Raw genomic sequence first — 22,385 nt, 5'->3', positions numbered from 1 at the left:
CCACAGATGTTGTCAGAATCATAACTGTAGAGAGACATTGCAGTCCTGGGGTAAATAGCATTGAATATGGACTTTTACTCAATTGAGGTAGGACCCTAGGTTCAAGGCAAAGGCTTTATCTTCAGCCACATGACAAAGCTCTTGTTGATCCTTGGTTTTTTTCTTCTATAAAAGGGAGGAAACAATATCTACAGAGCCAGTACAATGTAATGAATGGAGGCAAGAGTGAGAAAGACTTATGTCTTTTTATGTCGACTGCCTCCAATACATCCTTAGCTATGTGACCATGAAAAAAATCAGTTAACCCTCCAGTGCTCCAGGAAACTCTCTAACCTGGAAGCAGAAGTACTGATCTGAATTGGTGAAGATATTTTCCACACCGATGAATCACAGGTCTTACACTAATGAAATCACAGGTCCAGATGAAAAATAATCTCCCCCACCCATTTCATAGGGTTGTAAATACTATATTCCATCACAGACATAAAAGGACTTTGTAAACTTTAAGGAACTATTTATATGCATGTGAGGGTGTTATTGATTACCCATTCTGTCAAATATCCTGATGGAATGTAGGGGTAATCCAGTGCATCTCAACCAACCACTGAGATGTTTCTGTATGGCTAGAGCTTAGATTTCCCATAGACCAAACTCCATCATTTGATGGAGAAATATTGACGCTTCAGCCAGAAGAGTTGCATCATGGAGATGCAACTTCTTATAACCTGTTCCTTACTCAACAGGAATGGGTAGCTACACAAACAAATAGATCCACAAATAAACTGATGAATGAATGAATAAATAAATTTTGTTGTTGTTCAGTCACGTCTGACTCTTCATGACTCCATTTGGGGTTTTCTTGGCAAAGACACTGGAGTAGTTTGTCATTTCCTTCTCCAGCTCATTTTACAGATGAGGAAACTGAGGCAAACAGGGTTAAGTGACTTGCTCAGGGTCACATAGCTAGCAAGTGTCTCAGGCCAGGTTTAAACTCAGGTCTTGCTGACTCCGAGTTTGGCACTCCATTTACTGTACCAGCCTGCTGCCCACAAATAAACAAACAAATAGATAGATATAGAAATCTAATTTTTAACAAAGGAAGCTTGGAATTAGATTTGAATATTCTCTCTGGAACTAGGGCAAACAAAGGGTAGTCAGGATAATTTCAGGACTGATGTCCTCCTGTGTGGGACTTTTCGGGGTTAAGAAACTGGTCTTTGAAGAGGCAAGTTTTTCCCTCCTCCAACAACAAAAGTTGCTGTGCTGTGCTGCGCTGTGCTGAGGTGTGCTGGGCTCCAAGTCTACAGGTGGGTCCAAAGAGACAGATTGGTTCAGAAGGAAGAACAGTAACTAGAAAATGGAGACTACTGTTTACTATTTCAGGAAAGTCATTTAACTCCTCTGAAACTCCTTCCTCTTCTATAAACTGAGAGGGGTGGGTTGGATGAGCTGGAAGGCCCCTTCTTGTTCCAACTTTATGACACTAGTAGGTCCTCTTGAGTCTTACTCAATGGAGGAGGAGCAGGAGACAGAAGTTTCTATTTTCCAGCCTGGGTAACAGCCTAGCCTGGTGATGGCTAGAGTGTGGAAATCTTGTGTGGGTTTCTAAAATGTGTGCCCAGGCAGCACAGTGAGTAAGAGCACCAGCCCTGGAGTCAGGAGGACCCGGGATCGGTTCTGGCCTCAGACACTTAACACCCACACAAAAAAACTGGCCATGTAACCTTGGGCATGTTACTTAACCCCAATTGCTTTAAAAAACAAATGTGTGGCCAAGCCCTCCAAGTGCCTGTGATGATGCAGGCTTGACTTTGGGGGCCTCTGAAACTCCCAGACATTTAATCATGAGTGCAGAAGGAGGGCTTTCCCCCAACCTCCCACTCTCAACCACTCAGAGCTGGGAACAAGGTGAGATAAGCCAAGAGATGAATTCATCTTTCCCAGACTCCAGACAGTTTTAGGCAAAGGACAGGATAGGGCAGGACAACATAGAGTGGTGTCTGGAAGTTAGGGAGAAAGAACCCCCTGTTCCATAGCCTATGAGAGGGGAAAAGAGAAGGCAGGAAAAGGAACATGGGCCATAAATGGCCTGAAGGCTTTTCTCACTATTAAGCTGTTAATAATAGGAAAGGTTATTTGCAAAACAGCAAGGACAGAGCAGTAATGAGAGGGCACCTCTGATCCAAATCCTTGGGGGGTAGATAGGCAAGGCATTTCCTTAATCATTCTATGGACAGCTGTGAGGCCCAGGTCTCTTGGTGGCAGAGATGGGGACACACTTGTTTCTCCTTGTCTCTTTGCAGGCCTGTCTGTCTCTCCTTGTTTGATTTGCTAAATCTCTGTTTTAGTTCACTGTTTCACACCCACACCAACAGTCTGTCATCCCCTGAAGGCCCTGGGACATCTGCCAGGCAGCGTAATCAAATGTGAAGTTAAATACAAGTCAGCTAAACATCATTTTGCTTACAAATGTTTCTTGCTTACTTATTAAAGTAGGTCCAGTAGACCCTCCACCTGACTATACTTGCTGGTCTTTAGCTCAATTCTTGTATACGGGGGAGACAGCTAGGAGGTTCAGTGAATAGAGTGTTAGGCCTGGAGTCAGGAAGACCTGAGCTTAAATATGGCTTCAGAACTTTACTAGCTGTGTGACCCTGGGCAAGTCACTTAACCTTTGTTTGCCTTAATCCACTGGAGAAGGAAGTGGAAACCACTCCAGTATCTTCACCAAGAAAATCCTATGGACAGTATGGACAGAATCATGAAAAGTTAAACATTACTGAATAATAACAACAACAACAACACTGGGGGTGGCTAGGTGGTGCAGTGAATAGAGCACTGGCCCTGGAGTCAGAAGGACCTGAGTTCAAATCTGACATCAGACACTTAACACAAAAACTAGCTGTGTGACCTTGGGCAAGTCACTTAACCCTAATTGCCCTCTAAAAAAAAGCAAAAAAAAAATAACAACAACACTGCATATAGTATACTTACAGTGCAGATTCTAGATTTTCTCTGGCAAGCTGGGTCCCCAGAAGGTGGCAGGCCATTTGTCCTATCAGGGATCTAGGGGTAACCCCAAAGCATTAGGATTGTTTTTCTAACACTATTTCTTGTGAACCCTAACAGGTATGCTTCTCCCATAAATTATCAGTTTATATCATTTAGTCAAATAGCTTTTAGAAAAGGGTATTTACTAAGGTAACAATAATAAGAATAATTGCTACAAAACATCCTCTTTCCAACTTTCCATTCTCTCTGCTCCACCCCTCCAGCCACTCCCCACCCCCCTCCACCAAAAGGTCTGGGATACACTCTTTTTAAAAATGGATTTTAAAAATTTTTCAGTTAATTAAATTTTATTTATTTATTTATTTTTTAAGCAATTGGGGTTAAGTAACTTGCTCAAAGTTACATGGCCAGGTGTTTCTGGGTGGGTGCTAAGTGTCTGAGCCCAGATTCAATCCTAGGTTATCCTGACTCTGGGGCCGGTGCTCTTACTCACTGTGCTACCTGGCCGCCCCATTTATTTATTTTCAATCAATGAAAATCTGCCTTCTTTCTCTTTTCCCTCACCCCGCCAAATTGAGAAAGGAAAACAAAAACTAAGCAAAGCAAATGGCCAAATGATTATTCATGTCCATATCTAAGAAAAAATATATCTTACTCTGTACTCTGAATCCCTAGCCTTTCTATCAGGAGTCTTCTGGAATCACAGCTGCCCATTATATTGATCAGAGTTGTTAAGTAATTGTTTTCCTGGTTCTCACTTCATTCAGTTCACACATGTCTTTCCAGTTTTCTCTGAAATGATCCCTTTGTCCTTTCTCATAGCACAATGGATTCTGTCATATTTATAGACTATAACTTGTCCAGTTATTCGCCAATTGATAGATATTCCCTCAGTTTCTAGTTCTTTGTCACAAAAAGCAAAAAGAGCTTTTGATTTTGGGGGGGGGGGAATATTTCCTGTTTCATGAATTCATTAGTTTCTATTTGTTCCATTCTAATTTTTAGGTGGTTTGTTGCTTGGGAAAAGTTTTCTACCTTTTTGATCAAGCTGTTAAATGCCTAATTCTTTCTTTCATAGCTCTTATTTCTCCAAATTTTCCTCTAGTGCTTTCATTTGATTTATAATATTTTAAACTAACTCTCCCTCTCTCTCTGTCTCTATCTCTCTGTCTCTGTCTGTCTGTCTGTCTCTGTCTCTCTCTCCTAGTTGAACTTATGCCCAAGCTGTGTTTTTCTCTGAAGCTTTGCTTGTAAATGTTTTGGAGTCTTTTCTTCTGAGTTTGAGTCTTGATTTTCCCTATCACTCTAATAGCTATTTATGGTGGGATTCTTTTTTTCTCCTTATTCTTCCTACTTCTTACTCAGTCTGCTTCCTACTTCTTCCTACTTCCTGGTTTTGGATTTTATGTTAGGGCCATGCTCTGTGCACTTCTGGAAAGATGGTCCTGTTGCTGGTTTCTTGATGGCAATGGATGTTGTATTATTCCAGGATTTCAGGGACAGCTCAGGCTGGGGACCTGCAAGCTTTCAGTGCTCCCTGGGTTTGAGTTTGAGCACCACACCTGTAGGCTTGCCCTGGTTGGAGTTTCACTAGTCTGCTGCTGAGCTCAGCCCTTCTCAGTCAACTAGAAAGCTTTATTTGTTCAGAGTGGCAGACCTGCAGTCTCCCCTTTAGTGGGTTGGGTTTCGTGCCCTGGTTATTCTACTATAGGTTTCAGACAGAGCTAGAAGCTGGAACTGAGCCTCTATTCTGCTCCTGGGATCAGATCCTCTCATTCCCTTCTTGTTCTCTAACTTGGTACTATTTGCTTATGAATCTAGCTGAGTACCCAGTGTAGTTCCTGTGGTGACTCCTAAAGAGGAAAGAGAATTCAGGAGAAGAGGGTGATTGAATTCAGGTCAAACGCAGCAGGGCAGCCAAGAAGGGTGACGATGGACAAAAGGCCATTACAGTTAGCCAAATGTGAATTTCTGTTGTTATTTCTCCTTCCTGCAGAATCTCTCCACTTTCAGTGCCAGCATTCTTGTCTTTTTAACCTCTTGTTCTCCTTCCTTCCTTCCTCCCTTACTCTCTTCACATCCTTTTTTTCCTACATGGTCTTTCTCCCCATTTGTCCCTTTTTTTCTGTTCCCAAATGCCACTCTCCTTTTTCAGACTCTCCTTACCTCTCACCTCTCAATAGTCTCTTAACATCTCTCTGTCTCCAGTCTGGTTCTCTTCTAATTCTGTCTACAGACTACTGCCAAAGGCACGAGTATGATTAACGATTCCAAGTATCTACAGAATAATGTCCAAACTTCTTAGCTTGGCATTCAAGGCTCTCCAAGATTTGTTCCCAAACCATTACTTTAGGCTTATTACTTACTCACATTCCTCTTTTGTTCACTCTGTAATTCAGCCAAACTGTCCTATTCACGATTTCCCTCCCCCCCTTCCCCCAACCCTCTCCCATCTCCTGTAACTTTGCTCATGATGTTCTTTCCCTCTGGGATGGCTTTCAGTGCCAAATCCATCTGCTCAATTTCTAGCCATTCTTCAAAGCCCAGCTCAAATCCCACATTCTCTGTGAAGTCTTCTTTGGTCTCTGCAGCTAGAAATCATTTCCGTCTCTCCCGAACAATGAATAATGATGATCGCAATAGCTCACATTTGAGGTTTAAGGTTTTCAGATCCCTTCATACATATTTGTTATTTTTTTTTTTTTTGCCTCTTGGAGGGCAATTGGGGTTAAGTAACTTGCCCAAGGTTACACGGCTAGTTTTTTTGTGTGGGTGTTAAGTGTCTGAGGCCGGAACTAAACTCAGGTCTTCCTGACTTCAGGGCTGGCTCTTTACTCACTGCGCCACCTAGCCACCCCCATATTTGTCATTTAATCCTCATAATAGCCCTATGCAGTAGGTGATTTTGATCCCCATTTTTCAGATGGGGAAACGGAGACTCACAGTTTCAGTGATTTGCCCAGGTCCTCTTGATTCCTGACCCAGAACTGGGTCCTCTGATCTACTCTGTTGTGCTTCCTTTTACTTTGCTTTTACATTGAACCTTTTCTCAAGTTCCAAATTGCCCCCTCCTCCAAAAAATTACCTCATGTTTATTTTGTATCAATCTCCTTTTCTAAATGCATGTGGTCTTCATCATAGAATGTAAGCTCCTTGAGGGCAATGACTGTTTTATTCCTGCTTTTGTATCCCTGGTACCCAGCACAGTGCCAGACACACAGTAGGCACTTAATAAATGATGCCTGAAGGTCTATGGTAATCATTTTGTAAGTGCTTTATCTCCTCAGTTAATATGTGAGCTCCTTGAGGAAAAGGACTGTGTCCATGTTACTCTACTAGGCAGAAAATACATGCACACACACAGACACTGAGATACACACAGATACAGAGACACACAGACAGACACATAGACACACACATACACACACACCTTGTCCTCAAGCAGCTTCCGTATTAGTTGAGGAGATAAGACATTTACAAAATAATTATCACCATCTGCATACACAGTGGTTAGCTGTCTGCTGAGGCATCTTTCCATATAGCAAAAGGCAGTGGTCCATAAAGAGAGGAAACCTCCTTTAGCAGAGCCCTGGGGAAGAGAGGGAGAGTGGAAGGGGGAGGAGCAGAGCCAAGATGGGGAAGGAAAGGCAGGGACCCATCTGAGCTCTCCCCCAAACCCCTATGGATACCTTTAAATAATTCCCTAAAACGAATTCTGAAGTGGTAGGACCCGCAAAAGATGGGGAGAAACATTTATTTTTAGCCCAAGACAACCTAGAAGGTCAGTAGGAAAGGTCCATCACAGTGGCGTGAGTGTGGAGCACAGGCTGAACCAGCTCAGGGGCAGGGTGCTCCAGCAAACCAGGAGCAGAACTTGGGGGTGATGGAATGAGTAACCGCGGCTTCTGGAGCTCTCAGCCCACAGATGGTCAGGGGTCCTGGTAACTGGTCAGAAGATCACAGGGTGGCTTTGCTAGCACTGAGGGTAGGACTCCGTTACTCTGCCCACACTTGGATCTGGGTCACAGTCCTGGGTGGTAGTCCCGGAGTGAGGTGCAGCACTGGGACACCAGAGCTTGAGACTGAAGGGGAGGTCGCAGGGGATCCAGTCATGGTTCCAGGACAGAAAAGAGTGTTTGTGCTTGCTCACAGACTAGGAGGTAAGTAAACGCCTCTCCTTAGATCATACCACCTTGGAACCACTGAAAGTTTACAGACCGCCAGAACTAGAAAAAACCTGAATCTTGGAACAGTGCCCTCTCCACCTGGAGAGTAGAGCCTAACTTTAATATAAAGTTAAACATCAAGAAATAGGCTGGGAAAATGAGCAAATAACAAAAAGATGACTACGGAAAGTTATTATGGTGACAGGGAAGATCAAAATGCAGAAGACAATAAAGTCAAAACTACTACATCCAAAGCCTCAAATACAAATGTGAATTGGTCTCAGGTCAAAAAAACAGAATTCTCAAAAAGGATTTTGGAAATCAAATGAGAGAGGTAGAGGAAAAATTGGGAAAAGAAATGACAGTGATGCAAGAAAATCATGAAAAAAAGAGTACTGAGTTTGGAGTCAGTTTCCTGGCTTAACCGGCTTGCTCTTTGAATGAATTTGGATAAATCACTTGATTTTCCTGAGTCTTAGTTTGCTCCACTGTAAAATGAAGGGAACTAGATGACTGCCAAGGTCCCTAGCTCCCTTTAAGGCTCTCTATTTACTGTATCACTATGCCTGCATGGCAAGCAATTGGTGTTTAACAATCGCTTGTTGAATTGGCATGTGAATTGAATTCCAGCCCTAAATCTCATAAGAAAACAGTAATATGATATGTCCATATACAGGATATGGAAATGGCATCTTCTAATATCTAAGTGGGGCAGGTAGGTGGTGTAGTAGATAGAGTATTGAGCCTGGAGTCAGGAAGATCTGAGTTCAAATACAGCCTCAGAGCCTTACTAGCTGTGTGCCCCTGGACAAGTCACTTAACGTGGATTACCTCAGTTTCCTCATCTGTGAAATGAGCTAGAAAATAAAATGGCAAACTACTCCAGTATCTTTGCCAAGAAAACCTCAATGGGTCATAAAGAGTCAGGCATGACTGAAAACAACATCTAAGCAGTTATGCTGTCTCTGTTCTGGTATTAACTTTTTGTTCCATAAACTGAGACCCTGGTATTTGCCTTCTGCTTGGTAGGATATCTTAGAGATATACATTTGTCATCTTCCCAAACCCTAAAGGACTGGTCTTGCCTCTTGGAGAGCTAGGAGGTGGATGGGGGAGGAGAAAGAGAATTGACTCAGAAGACAGTATAGGTCATTCCTCAGTGGTCTACAAGTGGAGGGAAGCGATGGTGGGGAAACTAGCAAAGCTTAAAAAACCTGGAAAATCTCCCCTTTTTGTTGTTGTTGACCCTATTTCTTGGGGGCTTGGCTAGCTGGGTTTGTACAGATAGTCTACCCTAACACTGTTCCAGCTTCCTCCCTCTGTTCTCCTTGCAAAGCATTCAACCCCTTTTAATTTTCTTATTCTATTCTGTTCCAACTCTGCATCCCACAGCCTATGAAATCTTTTAGTATCATAGAGGAGCAGCTAGGTGGCGCCATAGTGCATAGAGTGCCAGACCTGGAGTAAGGAAGACTCATTGTCCTGAGTTCAAATGTGTCCTCAGACACTTAGTGGTTGTGTGACTCTGGGCAAGTCACTTAATCCTGTTTGCCCCAGTTTCTTCCTCTGTAAAATGAGTTGGAGAGGGAAATGTCAAACCACTGCAGTATCTTTGCCAAGAAAAGTCCAAATGGGGTCACCAAAAGTTGGACACAACTGAAAATGACTCAACCACAATATCATAAATTCAGAATTGAAAGAGATCTTGGAAGTCATCTAAGTCCAACTCCTGTCTTTTACAAATAAGGAAACTGAGGCCCATAGAAGTTGTGACTTGCCTGAGGTCACACAGGAAGAAAATGACCAAGCCAGATTTGAACCTTGGTCCTCTGACTCCAATCCAGGGCTCTTTCCACTGTATAACATTAGTGAATATACCACACAATCTTTGACTGCATAAATAACTTTAAGATATTTATTATTATTCTTATTGTTATTTTTATGGGAATGGGTGGTACATGTCAGGAATAGGAACTAGAAATGAATGTGGAAAGGAAACTAAATGTATGTGGCTGACTCATGAGTATTTGTGCCAATGGAGGGGACCAGGGTTATGGATAACCCCAAACATTGAATTATCTGAAAGTCATTTCTATTTGGCTTTGGAAGCCATGATATTAAATTTTTTTTTCTTGGCAGTAGATTTTACATGGACAGAGCCATAAAATGATAGATTTCACTAGTGGCTCTTTCAGCAAAAGAACAGCGGAAGTCTGGGGCTATAGAACGCCCCGCAGATGTTCCATTGAATTTCTGCCATTATTGAAACAAGGCCTCCTTCACTGTGCTGATCCCTCTCGGGGCACTCTCTTCCAACAGACAGTCCTGGTCTTCAAGGCATGCCAAGGGCCATGAAGCACTGTGAGGGCAGGAACTATATTTCATTCATCTCTGTATCCCCTATAGTGCCTAGCACTGTTTCTTGTTCAGAGTGGGCAATCCATAAATGTTTGCTGATGGATGATGAAATGTATGATTCCTCTTGGGCCCCGAGCCTGAGGGCAGATGAGACAAGCCCTTCCATTTTGTTTGGTCATTTGACAGGACTGATATTAACAGTGCTTTGCCTCACATAGAATGGCCTTAGAAAATCCACTTCAGGATTCTAATGTCCCTGAGAATCTGTGCTGACAGTTTCCCGGGCTGGCACATTTGCCTCCCTAATTATGCTCCATTTAGGCCAATATTAAAATTAGCCTGCATTCCCTGGATGTGTGCCAACTGGGCAGTCCAGGGCAGGTGGCCAAGAGTCTGTTGGGTAGCAAGAAAAAACCAGCTCAGAATTTAAAATTTTCAAGCAGATAATCAGGGGGTTAACTAAAGGGAGAGAAGATAACTGTCTTTGAATACGTCAACTAGGGGTCCCAGTGGATAGAGCTGGGCCTAGAGTCGGGGCGACTGAGTTCAAATTTGACCTCAGGTTCCTTTTAGCTGTGTGATCCTGGGCAAGTCACTTAACTGCTTCCTGCCTCAGTTTCCTTACCTGTAAAGCAGGGATAATAATAGCGCCTACCTTCCAGGATTGTTGTGAGGATCAATTGAGATACTATTTGCAAAAAAAGTGCTTGGCACAGTGTCTGGCACAGAGTAGGTACTATATAAATGCTTATTCTTTCCCTTTCCCTTTGAATATTTGAAGGGCAAATTGTTCTTTTTGATCCTGGAGTAAAGTTGTAGGACCAATGGGGACAAGTTACAAATAGGCAGATTTCAGCTCCATGTGAAGAAGTTTATGACATTTAGATTTGTCCAACTATGGGAGAGACTATCTTGTAAAGTAGTGAGTTCCTTGTTGCTTGAAGATATTCAAGTAGAAGTCATATAACCATCTGAAAGCGTTGATTCAGGGCTGGAAGGGACGTCAGGATGATCAATTTTAATCTCTTCATTTTATAGCTGAGGAGCTTAAGGTACAGGGAATTTTGAGTGACTTGCCCAAGGTCTCACAACAAGTTCTCATAGAGAACTCTCAGGGTCAGAGGAATATTGCTCTAAAAAGCAATCAGAAGAGGAATGTTGTATCAGGGCTTTCCAACTTTATGGTGGGGTTTGGCAATGTTATTGTGAAATGAATCTGGCGGGGCACCCTCATATGGGGTATAGGCATTCTTCCTAGAACAGAAATTCTTAACCTTTTTTTTTTTGTATTATGGACCCTTTTGGCAGTCTAATTAAGCCATGCTCAGTATCATGTTTTTAAATAAATAAAATAAAATAAAAGATCACAAGAAAAACAATTATATTAAAAACAGTTCTCAAAATACTAAAAAAAATAAGTTCATAGATCTTTGCTTAAGAATAGGAGAAATCTGTTGTCTGTTAGAGTGGGCAGTCTTGGCTTCATTTGCCTCGGGAGTATACATCATTCAAGAATGTGTTTAAAAAATCCAGTGACTTTGGGACATCATTTACAGATGCTGCTGGCTCTGTGTTTGGGGGGGTAATCTTTTACCCTGAATAAGTGGGAGCTGGCTCTACCTGAATACAGGGTGGGATTGGTCCCAGTTGATGGATGGGGTTGTGCCACGTCAGACCTTATTAAATAAAATGAACTTTGGGATTGTAACACCCCTCGACTCCCACCACCTCCTCAGAAACAGCAAAGGAAAATTAAGACTTTGGGGGGGTGGTAAACATAGTTTATTTGGAATCTCCTGAATTTTTCTTTTCTACAAAGGATGGAGGAAAAAATGCAAACAATTTAAGTTTCATTGTGCCCTTGGGAAGAAATTTGACTTTAGAATTGATGCATCTGGTTTTATAAATGAAGGGATAAAATTTTTTTTCCTGTCTGAACTGGTGATGATAAATGATGAAAGGTAAGGTTTCTGATGGGGGACCCAGACAGTAGTCATTTTGTGTGGTGGCATCATGTAATGCCCTTGCATAAGGACCCCTAATACTGACAGTTTCATCTCTAAACTTCTCTTCACTGTCCTTCAAGACCTCTCTCAGCTCCTTCTTAAGACTCTCTTGCCTTGCTGCTTTGTCTACAACCCCTCCAATCCCTGCATATAACTTTCTTGTTCTTGCTTTTGTGTATCTGAATAGGTGGTCGTTTCTGCCCCAAAGCCCCTCTTCTCCCACCTGCCTCTTTTCATCCTGCTTCCCCTTCTAAACCTGCCCCCAAACTTGCCCTTTCCAGGCCTTCCTAGCCCAAAGCAACTGCATCATGTTCATTCTTGCTAGATGGGCTCATCCTCCAACAAGTGTGGAACCCAGAGCATGCCACTTACTAGATATTCAATCTTATATTACAGTTAGTCCTTTAGCCTCTGTGTACTTTAAGCTTCCTTGTTTCTCAAATGGGAATAAAAACCCGCCTGACCTACTTCAAAAATGGTGTTGGGAGGTGAGAATAGAGGTGAAAGGGGTTTGAGAAAGTAGAAGTGTGATACACGATTATGAGATGGTATTACTACCTTGGTGGCCCCCCAGAGATTCGGTGCTCTGTTTATCTTATGCCCTATCTCACATTGGTCAATATGTTTTGCTTTGCAATTATGCTTTTATTATTTCTGTTGTAACCAGAGGCAGGAGTTTTGCTCATACTTTTTCCCAGCTAGGGCATTAATTCCTTGAGAGCAAGGAATGGGTCTTCTCTCTTCTTTTGTATCTCCCTATAATATATGGTAGAGGGGGCGAGGTGGGGCAGTAGATAGAGCACTAGGTTTGGAGTCAAGAAGGCTTGAGTTCAAATCCAGCCTCAGAAACTTCCTAGCTATGAGACCTCGGTTAAGTCACAACCTTGTTTGCCCCTGGAGAAGAAAAGGAGGAATCAGGCCAGTATGCTTGCTAAGAAATTTGCCAAGACAGTATGGTTCATGCAGTCACAAAGAATTGGACATAACTGAAATGACTGAACAGTAATAGTATATGGTGCCGTCCAGTCCTCAGCAACCAATATCTAAGCAACACTGACCTAACTCCATTTAGCCTGAGAAAACAACCAAACAGCAGTCTCAGATAGTGGGGCTCAACATTTCAAAGCCTGGCAGATTTTAAAGAGGAAAATCCCATGCCTTCCTATGTGCCCTGGCTGCTTTGATCAATAGCTCTGGTCACAGGTGGCTTATTACACTTTCATTCTGATACCTCACTATTACTGATCTATATCTGTAGGTCAGAGGACCTTAAACATCCTAGGTTTTTGGACCACTCTTCAAGAACCCTGCTCTTACTCACCAATGGAAAAGAGGAAACCCTCATCATCGGATCATTGATTGAGAGCTGGAAAGGGTTTTGGAGCTCATCTAGTCCAAACCCTTCAGGAACTAACGTTCAGAATGGTTAAGTGACTGGCCCAAGGAAGTAATGGCAGAGCTTGGGATCTGAACCCAGGTCCTCTGACTTCAAATACAAGGTTTTTCTGACTACCCCACACTGCCTCTACCATCTGAATGAATAGGGGAGAGCGACTCTGCTTTATGTGAGACACCCAGAAAAGGGCACTGTAAAGGGAATGATTAACTCATGCCAGAGGCTCAAGTACAGACACTTTCACAATATAAATAATATATGATTAGCCCAGGGCCACAAGGAGAATCAGACAATTCTAGGTAAGAAATACTGGTCGGAGTACAGAGACAGAGGCTCTCATTGAGTATGCAGAAGAAATGGTGGAATTGGGCTTGGTGGTAATGGGCAGGCTCTGAAAGGAGAGAGGACAAGCATGTAGTAGGTGAGTACAAGGAATGCAGATTCAGAGCTGGGAGAGACTTTACCTAACCCCTTCATTTTATAGATGGGGAAACTGAGGCCTAGAGAGTTTCTGTCAAATAAGATAATGTAGAGGTTATATCAAGTGAGCATTCGTAAAGTACTTAGCACAGCCTTTACAGAGTAGGCTCTATCTAAATACTTATTTCCTTCTCCCTTCCATTATGTGACTTGTTTACTTTAAGTCAGGATTCTAACTCAGGTCTTCTGTGTGAGAGGAAAAGGGGGAGAGCCAACCACAGTCAGCTTTCTCTGCGATTTAGCACTTGCATTCCTTTCCCAGTACCTGCGTGAGGTGTGTGCACATTTTCTTTGCTTCCTCCATTCTTCTCCATTCCCACTCTCCCAGTCCACCACCTATAACACTTTCCTAGATGATGTTCTCTGCCCTCAGTGCTTTTTGCATTGTATTGTGCTGCTTCCTTACTCACTCTGTTCCTAAGCCTCAAGTTTATGGCCGCCATTAGCAAACAGCTATTCAGTCTCAAAGCCCCAATTTCCACAAATTCCTCTAAAGTCTTTTTGAGGGAGCTGACTATGATTTGTAGCCTCCTACCTGTTTTTCTTCTCCCTGAGTCCCTTCTCTTGTTTTTGAGAAATACATTCTCCTGGGTGGCCATATGGGCTGAGAAATGGACATCACAGTATTGCCTGTTGCACCCCAGGGTGGCTGCTCATACTTGAGGTATGTGGTAGAAAGATAAGAGGAGGAAGGGGGAAAAAAGGACCCTTTATGCTAAGCATTATTCAAAGGACACACACACAGTAGCAATCCATCTTATCTTGAAAATATAGCCCTATTCCATCCCACCCCACCCCTGAATTTCACTGCTGAAAATTCCATTTGAAAACAATTCTCTTCTTTTTTTCCCTTAAATAATCTGGTCCTTGGTGATCCACTTGAGATGGCATAGAAGCCAGTGAAAACATGTCACTTTAATTTAAAGTCAGTCACAGTAGAAATAAAGAGTGAAGGGAGAAGTCAGTTCCAGGGCAGCCTTGTCTGGGTCTGGCTTGGAAGCCATGATGCTCCCAAAGTCACTCAACAGGACCCAGGGCTTCCTTCTCCACTGATCCTGAAGCACTCTTAGTCTGAGCTGGTCTGGGACAGACCACAAAAGTAAACGCAGCAAAAACAACAACAAAAACGATGATGACGACAACAAAACCAACAATAAATAAAAGATCCAAGTTGTGCCAGTCAGGAGCTACCAACTGCATCTAGGGGTCATCCCATAATAATTCCAAATGGGACTCCCCACAGGTGTTATCTCAAATGGAAACCCTCTGATGGCTCTTCAGAGTTACTAAGGAAAGATTAATATGTCCATCACCTAAAGTCATGACTGTTCACATTAATGTGTAGTAGGGGGTTGGGGAAGAAAGGGGAGAGGATTTGGGAAGGAGGTGAAGAAGGGATAGATACCAGCTCCATCAGTAGCTGAAAAGTTCAATAAGAATCACACTATGATATACCCACTGTTCATCAAATGGCAACTTGAATCAATTTTGATATGTGTGTAGATATGTGTGTCCAGCTGTATATGGCAATTTATTTTGCCTTGGAGGACATGACTTGGAGGATTGAGAGGGTACCAGCTTAAATCCTAGGTGAAGGATATAGTCAAAAGCCTAGATTTTGCTGAAGAAACCTAAAAAAGTTTTCTACTCTAGGGATTTCATGAACCAGGGGAGAGAAACCTTTTTTGGCTTCAGCAACCATGGATGAGATCCAGCTGTTGGAGCATGCCGTAGAGAGACTTCTGAAGTCGGGTCAGGGTCACCACCTCTGTGGAGTACAGCGAGGCTTCCATGATGCCTTCCAAATTCCCCAAAGCACTCAAACCATCAGCTTCATCAAAAGGACAGCTCTTTAAGGAACCGAGCAAATGGAGAAGGTCCCTGAGGTTCTCAAGGTCATTGGATATTTGTACCATGTTTCTGGAAGACAGATTGGAAAGGATCTGCTGGTAGATGGCCAAAGTCTGGTCCATGTCTGACAAACTCTGGAAGGGATGAAGCCCTGGGATGAAGTCCAAGCCGGTTACCCTCTGTTTGGCAGAGATTGAGTACTGTGTGAAAGGAAGAGGGAGAGAGTCAAGCACAGTCACTGAGTCCATTACCTTTCCCTTTCTGGCTTTTAATTATTAGCATTTACTAATAGTTTGGGAGAATGTGTGTGTGTGTGTGTGTGTGTGTGTGTGTGTGTGTGATTTTTCTTAGATTCCTCCATTCTCCATTTCTACTAGCCCAATTCAGGTCCTCATCACCTCCTAGCTGGAATACTACAAAGATGTCCTAGCTGGTCTCTGCCTCCAACCTTTTGCCTTCTTCAGTCCCTTCTGGATACTGTTGCCAGACTTTTTGAAATTTTGTTATCATTCCCATGTTCAAGAACCAACCATGGCTCTCTATTGCCTATTGTTAGGTCTAAACCCCTCTGCCCATTTTTTTCCAGTTATCAAGCATTGATATTTTCTCTCTCCTATCATCCTTCCCTTCCACCCTGTGTTCTTTTGCTTTTTGTTGTTAGGCTGTTTCAGTTTCCTATTCTTTCTGACACCACTTTTGGATTTTCTTGGCAAAGATACTGGGGTGGTTTGCCATTTCTTTCTCTAGCTCATTTTTACAAATGAGGAACTGAGGCAATGAGTGTTAAGTGACTTGCCCAGGGTCACACAGCTAGTAAGTGTTTGAAGTCAACTTTGAACTCACAAAGACACATCTTCTTGATTCTAAGCCCAATAATCTCTCCACTGTGCTACCTAGCTGCCTCTAAATATACTGGAGTGATTTGCCATTTTCTTCTCCAGCTCATTTTATGGATGAGGAAACTGAGGTAAACAAGGTTAAGTGGCGTGCCCAAGGTCACACAGCTAATAAGTGTCTGAAGCTGGATTTGAACTCAGGTCTTCCTGACTCCAAGTCCAGAGCTATGTTCTCTGTACCATCTACCTGCCTTCTTTTTTCTGGCCCCTACTTTATCAATTTAATCTTAATTTTCCACAGAAAGGCAGCCTTATATAGTACAAAGAACATTAGATTTGAAGTCAGAGAACCTTACATTATTACTTTCTACCTGTGTTATCTTTGGCATTACAAGTCATTTAACCTCTGGGGCCTCCGTTTCCTGATCTGAAAAATGGGGAAAGGGAGGTTGGACTAGTTGACCTTTAAGGTCTCTTTCAGCCCTAAATCCAGTAACCCATTGGTCTCCAACATGCACCTCTGATCCAGTCAAATCTCCTAAGTATTACAGGATTATTTCCCTATTCTCTGTGCTGCTTCATCTGGAATGTCCTTTCTCTTCCATTCCTCCTCTTCCCATTGCTATTCCTTTTTCAGGACCAGGATTAAGGCTTATCCCTCTCACAGCACTACCCCCAGTAGGAAGAACCCAAGAGGGCTCAGTAACTTTATTGATTTGAACTGCATTTTCTGAAATAGATAGACTTGGGGTGTTCTGCTCTGGGAAGTGCTGAGAGCCCTTGTCACAGTCCTGTGATCTCTGACTGCAAATGGCCAGAATCTCTGGTAGGAGCACACATCTGGGCTCTTAGGAAGGTCTCAGAAGGTGATGCCGAAGACACAGGATCATCACCGCCCAAGCCCTTTGGTGTGTGCTGCACTGTGAGATTTCTAGAAGCTTATAATTCAGCCCACTGCCATACTCTCCCCAGGACACTTACAACATAGGGAAACAAATCTAGACATGTAGAGAAAACCGTTCAAGGAATCACTCACCCCAAATACACTACTCTGTAGGTCTCACCTGGCTCTGTTGCCCTCCCCCTGACCATAAAGGAAGCTTCAGAGGAGACATGAGGCCAGAGGTTTAGCTTTCCTCAATGTATGAACAGTATTGTACCCGAAGCTTCATCCTCCCTTCATCCCCTCCCTGGGAGGGAATGTTTTCTGGACTCGCATCCCCCACTGCTTGGTTAAGCTGCTCGTGATCCTGTTTCTTAATCAAATAGAACCTGTGCCAATTAACATTTCTGACCTAGTCCCTGGAGTCAGGTCAAGACTTCCCCAAGAAAAATCGGAGAAGACTGCCCTTCCTCCAACACTTATTTCCATTGGCAGATTTCTTCCCCTCAGCTGCTTGCTATCAGACAAATGGGCCACGTAAACCGGGCCCTTGCTCTAGAAATACCAGTCCTGAGGAACTTCATCTGGTGGAACTGGGATAGTCCGGAGTCTCCAGCCAATTCCTCCTTCTCCCTCCTGGGAATTCTCTGCCTTTTTAAAAGCACCTTCCTATAGTTTGTTGTCTGGATTCACTGACTCTGCCAAGGCTAAATGATTGTGGGCCACACAGTGGAAATGCAGGTTGTGTCTAGTGCGGTACTGTCACCCTTTAGGGGAATCTTGGGCTGACTGGCCCCTCACCTCCATGTGTGGGCTCAGGACTCTTTAGCCATCCTTATGGTTTAATATATAAGATAAATGCAATGATCAACCATGATTCAGATAAAGAATGTTGCTTTCTCCTGATAAAGAGGCTTTCTACTCAAGAGGCTGATTGAAGACACTTATTTTTGGACATGACCAAGATGGAAATTTGTTTTGCTTGACTATATATATTTGCTATGAAGGTTTTCTTTTTTTTCTTTCTCTTTTCTCTTTCTAGTACAGGAGAAGGTGGAAGGAAAAAAAATATTTTAAATAAAAAAATTAAATACGTCATTTAAGAAATTTTATTGATTTTTTAAAATAAAAATTTTCAATTAACAAGAATTTATTTTCTTTCCCTCTTACTTATTCCACTGGAAAAAAAGAAAACCAAAACTCTTGTGACAGATACACAGTCAAGCAATTAAAAAAATCTACACTATCTTTCGTTTTTACTTTATAGTGACTTCCAGGCACACCCCAGTCCCAAACTTAATGAATTCTCCCTTCCAACAACAGCTACAAAAAACAATGGAATAAAACCATGTGACACAGTGCTCTTACCTGACAGTATATGAAACATTCTTCACCCATGGTACCCCACTTCTTAACAGAGAGTAGAAAGGAACATTTACTCATCTTTTCTCTGCAGCCAAGATGTGCTATTCATTATAATCACTTAACATTCAGCTTTTGTTGCCTTAACATACTCCTTTTGGCTCTGAATCAGCACCCTTCATCTTGCCTTTTGGTTGGTCATTTATTTCACATCAATCAAGGCAGCTAGATCTCCAGGCATAGGATGCCCAGCTAAGCCGTCTGTTGAATCCTTATTTTGGCTCGCTCTTCTAGCAATACCATCCCCTCCCAGCCCAAGATGCCTCTCAGTTGGTAGAACTGATGATATTTTCTAAAAATAAGCAGCCTCCAGCATGTCTGGGACTGCATCTCATTTATAATGGGGCTGCTCCTAAATAGTAAGGAACCCTGCCTTAAACTGCTAGTAGCTTCCTAGCAGGAGGAACTGCCCATTTGGGGGCTATTTCTCCCCTCCAAACTGCCCTTGCTACAAGCTATTATTATCAATTCTGTGGAGAAGGACCAGGGTTGGGTCTTAAGATCCAGTTCATATGGACTTAGAAATGTCAGAGTCTCCTCTGGTTGCCCCAGGAACATGGACAGGTGAACAATAGTGGCTAGGGCAACAGCTATGCTCCTGTAGCCCAAGACTCTGGCACCAGAGTCACTTGTATGGGGCTCTCCTGCTGTGTCACAAGTTAACAACCACCCCCTGTGGTTCCTGCAGCTGTTCACCCAGCAAGAGTGTGACCTCCATCAGGCCCTCTAGCATTATGGGGAAGGAAGGATAGTTTCTATAGCATGATGTTCTTACCATTCAGGTTACAGGATTTCTCTAATATAAATACACCCAAGAGAATTAGGGAAGGGCTCTGAAGGTGGTGTTAAGGACCATAGCCATCACTGACTTTGTGATGTGCTATCCTTCCTGTCCAAGTTGTCTGGTGCAAGATGTGACTTAAGATTTCAGTATCAGGATCAGTATCTGTATAACCCACAGCTGTACTCTCCTACCAGGGTACTTTCCACATAGGGGTACACAAACACAGATATACAGATATACAGGTGTTAAGGTAACTCAATTTTCCAGAGCTATATACTTTGCCACTCATATGGTCTCCACTCATATGGATTTGAACCCAGGTCTACTGATTCCCAGTCTAACTACAGTTTCTGCTGCACAACCTAGCAAGAGAGGATCAGAGAGGGTGCCCCATGATTGCCTCCAAATCCAGACAGGCACCAATGCCATAGGCTAGCCACCCTTGCTACAGGCCATACCTACTATTCTGGCATATTATCTAAGTCAATCTATTTAGGTCTTGGTTTTCTTGATGGTAAATTAGAACTAAGCATGGCTAATGTTAATGATGTTAATGACTTTTGTGTGCTTTGTTATTATTAGTGCCATTGGATCTTAACAAAGATAGGCTTCATTTTGCCTATTTTGGAATCAGAATCACACATAAGAAGGGTAGATAGGGGTGACAGTCGACATTGATGCAGAAGAAAACTAGAGACAAAGAAAGAGGCAACCATGGATTCTAGGCCACTCTCTGTGAAGGCAATTCAATCTAGATCCCACAGAGTCATGGTATACATTGATACACTATCCCTACCGTGTGCGAGATGTCATTGATCCTGGTGATGATGGTCTTGGTGAGGGTTTTTGTGTCATCTTGGACTTTCCGGATGGGCACCGCTTGGCTGTAGTAGAAATGATAGCAAAGCCACAAGAACGCACACAAGGACACGCAATGCATTTTCCTTTCCAAGGTGGGTGTGCCTGTTTGACCTTGAAGAGAAGAAGGAAGCAAACTGAAGTGCTGGTAACTCAGGGTACACCAGGGTAAACCCTACCCTTGACCCCCAAATGTCATCATTTCTTCCTTGATTGCTTTCTGGGTCAAAGTCCAAGATAAGTCATTACCAAGATATGTCAATGGAATACATTGTCTTAGGCAGTGACACAGTGAATAGAAAGTGCTGAGCCTGAAGTTAAGTAGTCTTGAATTCAAATCCTGCCTCAGACACTTATTAGCTGTGTCACTCAAAGCAAATCACTTTTAAAAAATCCTCTATTTGACTCAGTTTTCTCAACTATAAAAATGAGGCTCATCAACAGCACTTACTTCCCAGGTTTTCTGTGAAGATCAAATGAGATAATATTTGCAAGAAAGTGCTTGGCACAGTGTCTGGCATGTAATAGGCACTACATAAATGCTTATTTTCTTCTCTCCTTAGGAGTTGTGCAGTCTCAGTCCATTAAAACTATGGCGAAGTTTTGTTTTGTTTTTTTAACCCCAGTCCACATCCTGGTAAACCTGGGTTGGATTAAGTTTTAGTGGGGGGCATGCAGGGCAGGCATAGGTATAGCTCAGTCGATCTGTTTAACTGGACATTCTTGTTGTTACCACGGAGAACTTACTGTGTGGAAGGGAGACTCCTTCCTGGGCTACAATCTCAGGACCATATCTGTTCCTTCTTTCCTGCCTCTATTTACCATCCACTCCTAAATCTCTTATTATATAGCTTGTTTCACATCTTTCTAATGAAACTGCTTACTCAAAGGTTATCACTGATCTCTTAATTGTTAAGATACCTTTCCCCTCATGTCTCATCTTCTTAGATGCCATTACCACAGCTGAACACCTCTCTGGATGCTCACTTCTTCCTTGGCTTTCTGTTGGTTCTCCCCTCCTTTTTGTCTGACGACATTTTTATTCACCAGTTCATTAAACATCTTCTGGCCTTAACCTGGACAAAATACACTTTTATCAACTTCCATGGGTTCACTTGTCTCTTTGCAGATGACTTCCAAATTTATAGAGACAGTCCTAATCTCTCACTAGAATTCTAGTGCTTCAATGCCAAATACCTGCTGGCATCTTCACTTGAATGTCCTATAAGCATCTCAGGTCTAGCTATGCCCAAAATGCAACTTCCCACCCTACACCTGTACATCATCTCATTCACTTAGAATCATCCTTGACAATTCTGTTTCCTTCATCATCCCCATCCCAATAGGATGAGTTGCTACTTTCTATGGATTCTATTTTCATAACATCTCTCAAGTCCATCCCTTTTCTCTCCCCACAAAGATATCTCATCACCTCTTGCCTGGATTATAGTAACAACCCCCGAATTGATTTGCATACTTTTAGCCTCTCCCTTCTCCAATCCATACTCCATACACCCTTGGAAAGAGAGGTCAGACTAGTCAATAATCTCAAGGTTGACAGTTTGGTACTTAATGTAACCTTTTTCTTTAATTAAACAGGGCTTACAACAACCTAAAGGCAATCCATTCTCCAGTCTCTCTTTATTTAGGATCTTCACACCTAGAAGGAAACTTAACATTTTCTAGTTTACCTCCTTTTGTGAATGTTCTAACGAACAGTTTGTTGTAGTGGATGGAGGGGTCTGAGTCGGAAAAACCTAGATTCAAATTCCACCTCTGAAAATTGTCATCTGTGTACAAGTCACAACCTCTTTGTGCTTTGAGAAATGCCCTCGGGTTTATCCACTAAATTACAGATGGATTGTGATTACAGTAGTGAAGGAATTTTTCATAACATAAGTTCCCTCAACTGATGAAATTACAGACCTTTCAAGTATTTCCAGACTCTAAATATAAAGACCAAAATCTATCTTGTTGTGTAACTAAGACCTGTGTTATTCCACCAGAATCAAAAACCCAGTTGAGTAGAGGTTGGTATCATTGAATCTCAGGTGGGGCCATCTCTAGTTGTCCTGATATATATCTTGCCACTGGAACCAGGTGGCTCCAGAGGAGAAAGTGAGGCTAGTGACTCTGCACAGCCCTCCATCACTTAAATCCAATTCACTTGTAAGTCACGGCATCACCTTCCTGATGCCTTGGTCCTCTTTGAGAATGAAGAACAAACAAAAACGTCTCTCTAGATCTATCACTTCCAGTTGTCCTGATCTATTTCTTGACACTGGACCCAAGGGACTCTGGAGGAGAAAGTGAGGCCGGTGACTGCATAGCCC

At 42.7% G+C, this 22,385-nt stretch overlaps 1 protein-coding gene across 2 annotated transcripts; it reads right to left on the bottom strand.

Annotated features, from left to right (window-relative positions):
* Nucleotides 1-12,853: 12,853 nt before the first annotated feature.
* On the bottom strand, nucleotides 12,854-20,155 carry LEP (leptin). Of its 2 annotated transcripts, none has more exons than XM_069087024.1 (2): nucleotides 19,991-20,155; nucleotides 12,854-15,469 (listed from the first exon to the last, which is right to left on the bottom strand). In XM_069087024.1, the coding sequence occupies exons 1-2, from the start codon at nucleotides 20,132-20,134 to the stop codon at nucleotides 15,110-15,112; spliced, it is 504 nt and encodes a 167-aa protein (XP_068943125.1). In that variant the 5' UTR covers nucleotides 20,135-20,155; the 3' UTR covers nucleotides 12,854-15,109. The 2 variants fall into 2 exon arrangements, with proteins under 2 accessions (XP_068943125.1, XP_068943124.1); XM_069087023.1 differs by lacking the exon at nucleotides 19,991-20,155 and adding an exon at nucleotides 18,357-18,524.
* Nucleotides 20,156-22,385: the final 2,230 nt, after the last annotated feature.

Source organism: Petaurus breviceps, unplaced genomic scaffold (assembly GCF_028583685.1).
Source record: "Petaurus breviceps papuanus isolate PSGF00001 unplaced genomic scaffold, PetGlider_PUasm1.0 181, whole genome shotgun sequence".
In the NCBI taxonomy this organism is placed as follows: Eukaryota; Metazoa; Chordata; class Mammalia; order Diprotodontia; family Petauridae; genus Petaurus; species Petaurus breviceps.
The sequence above is the reverse complement of the archived record's forward strand: the minus strand, read 5'-3'. Positions and strand labels throughout refer to the sequence as shown.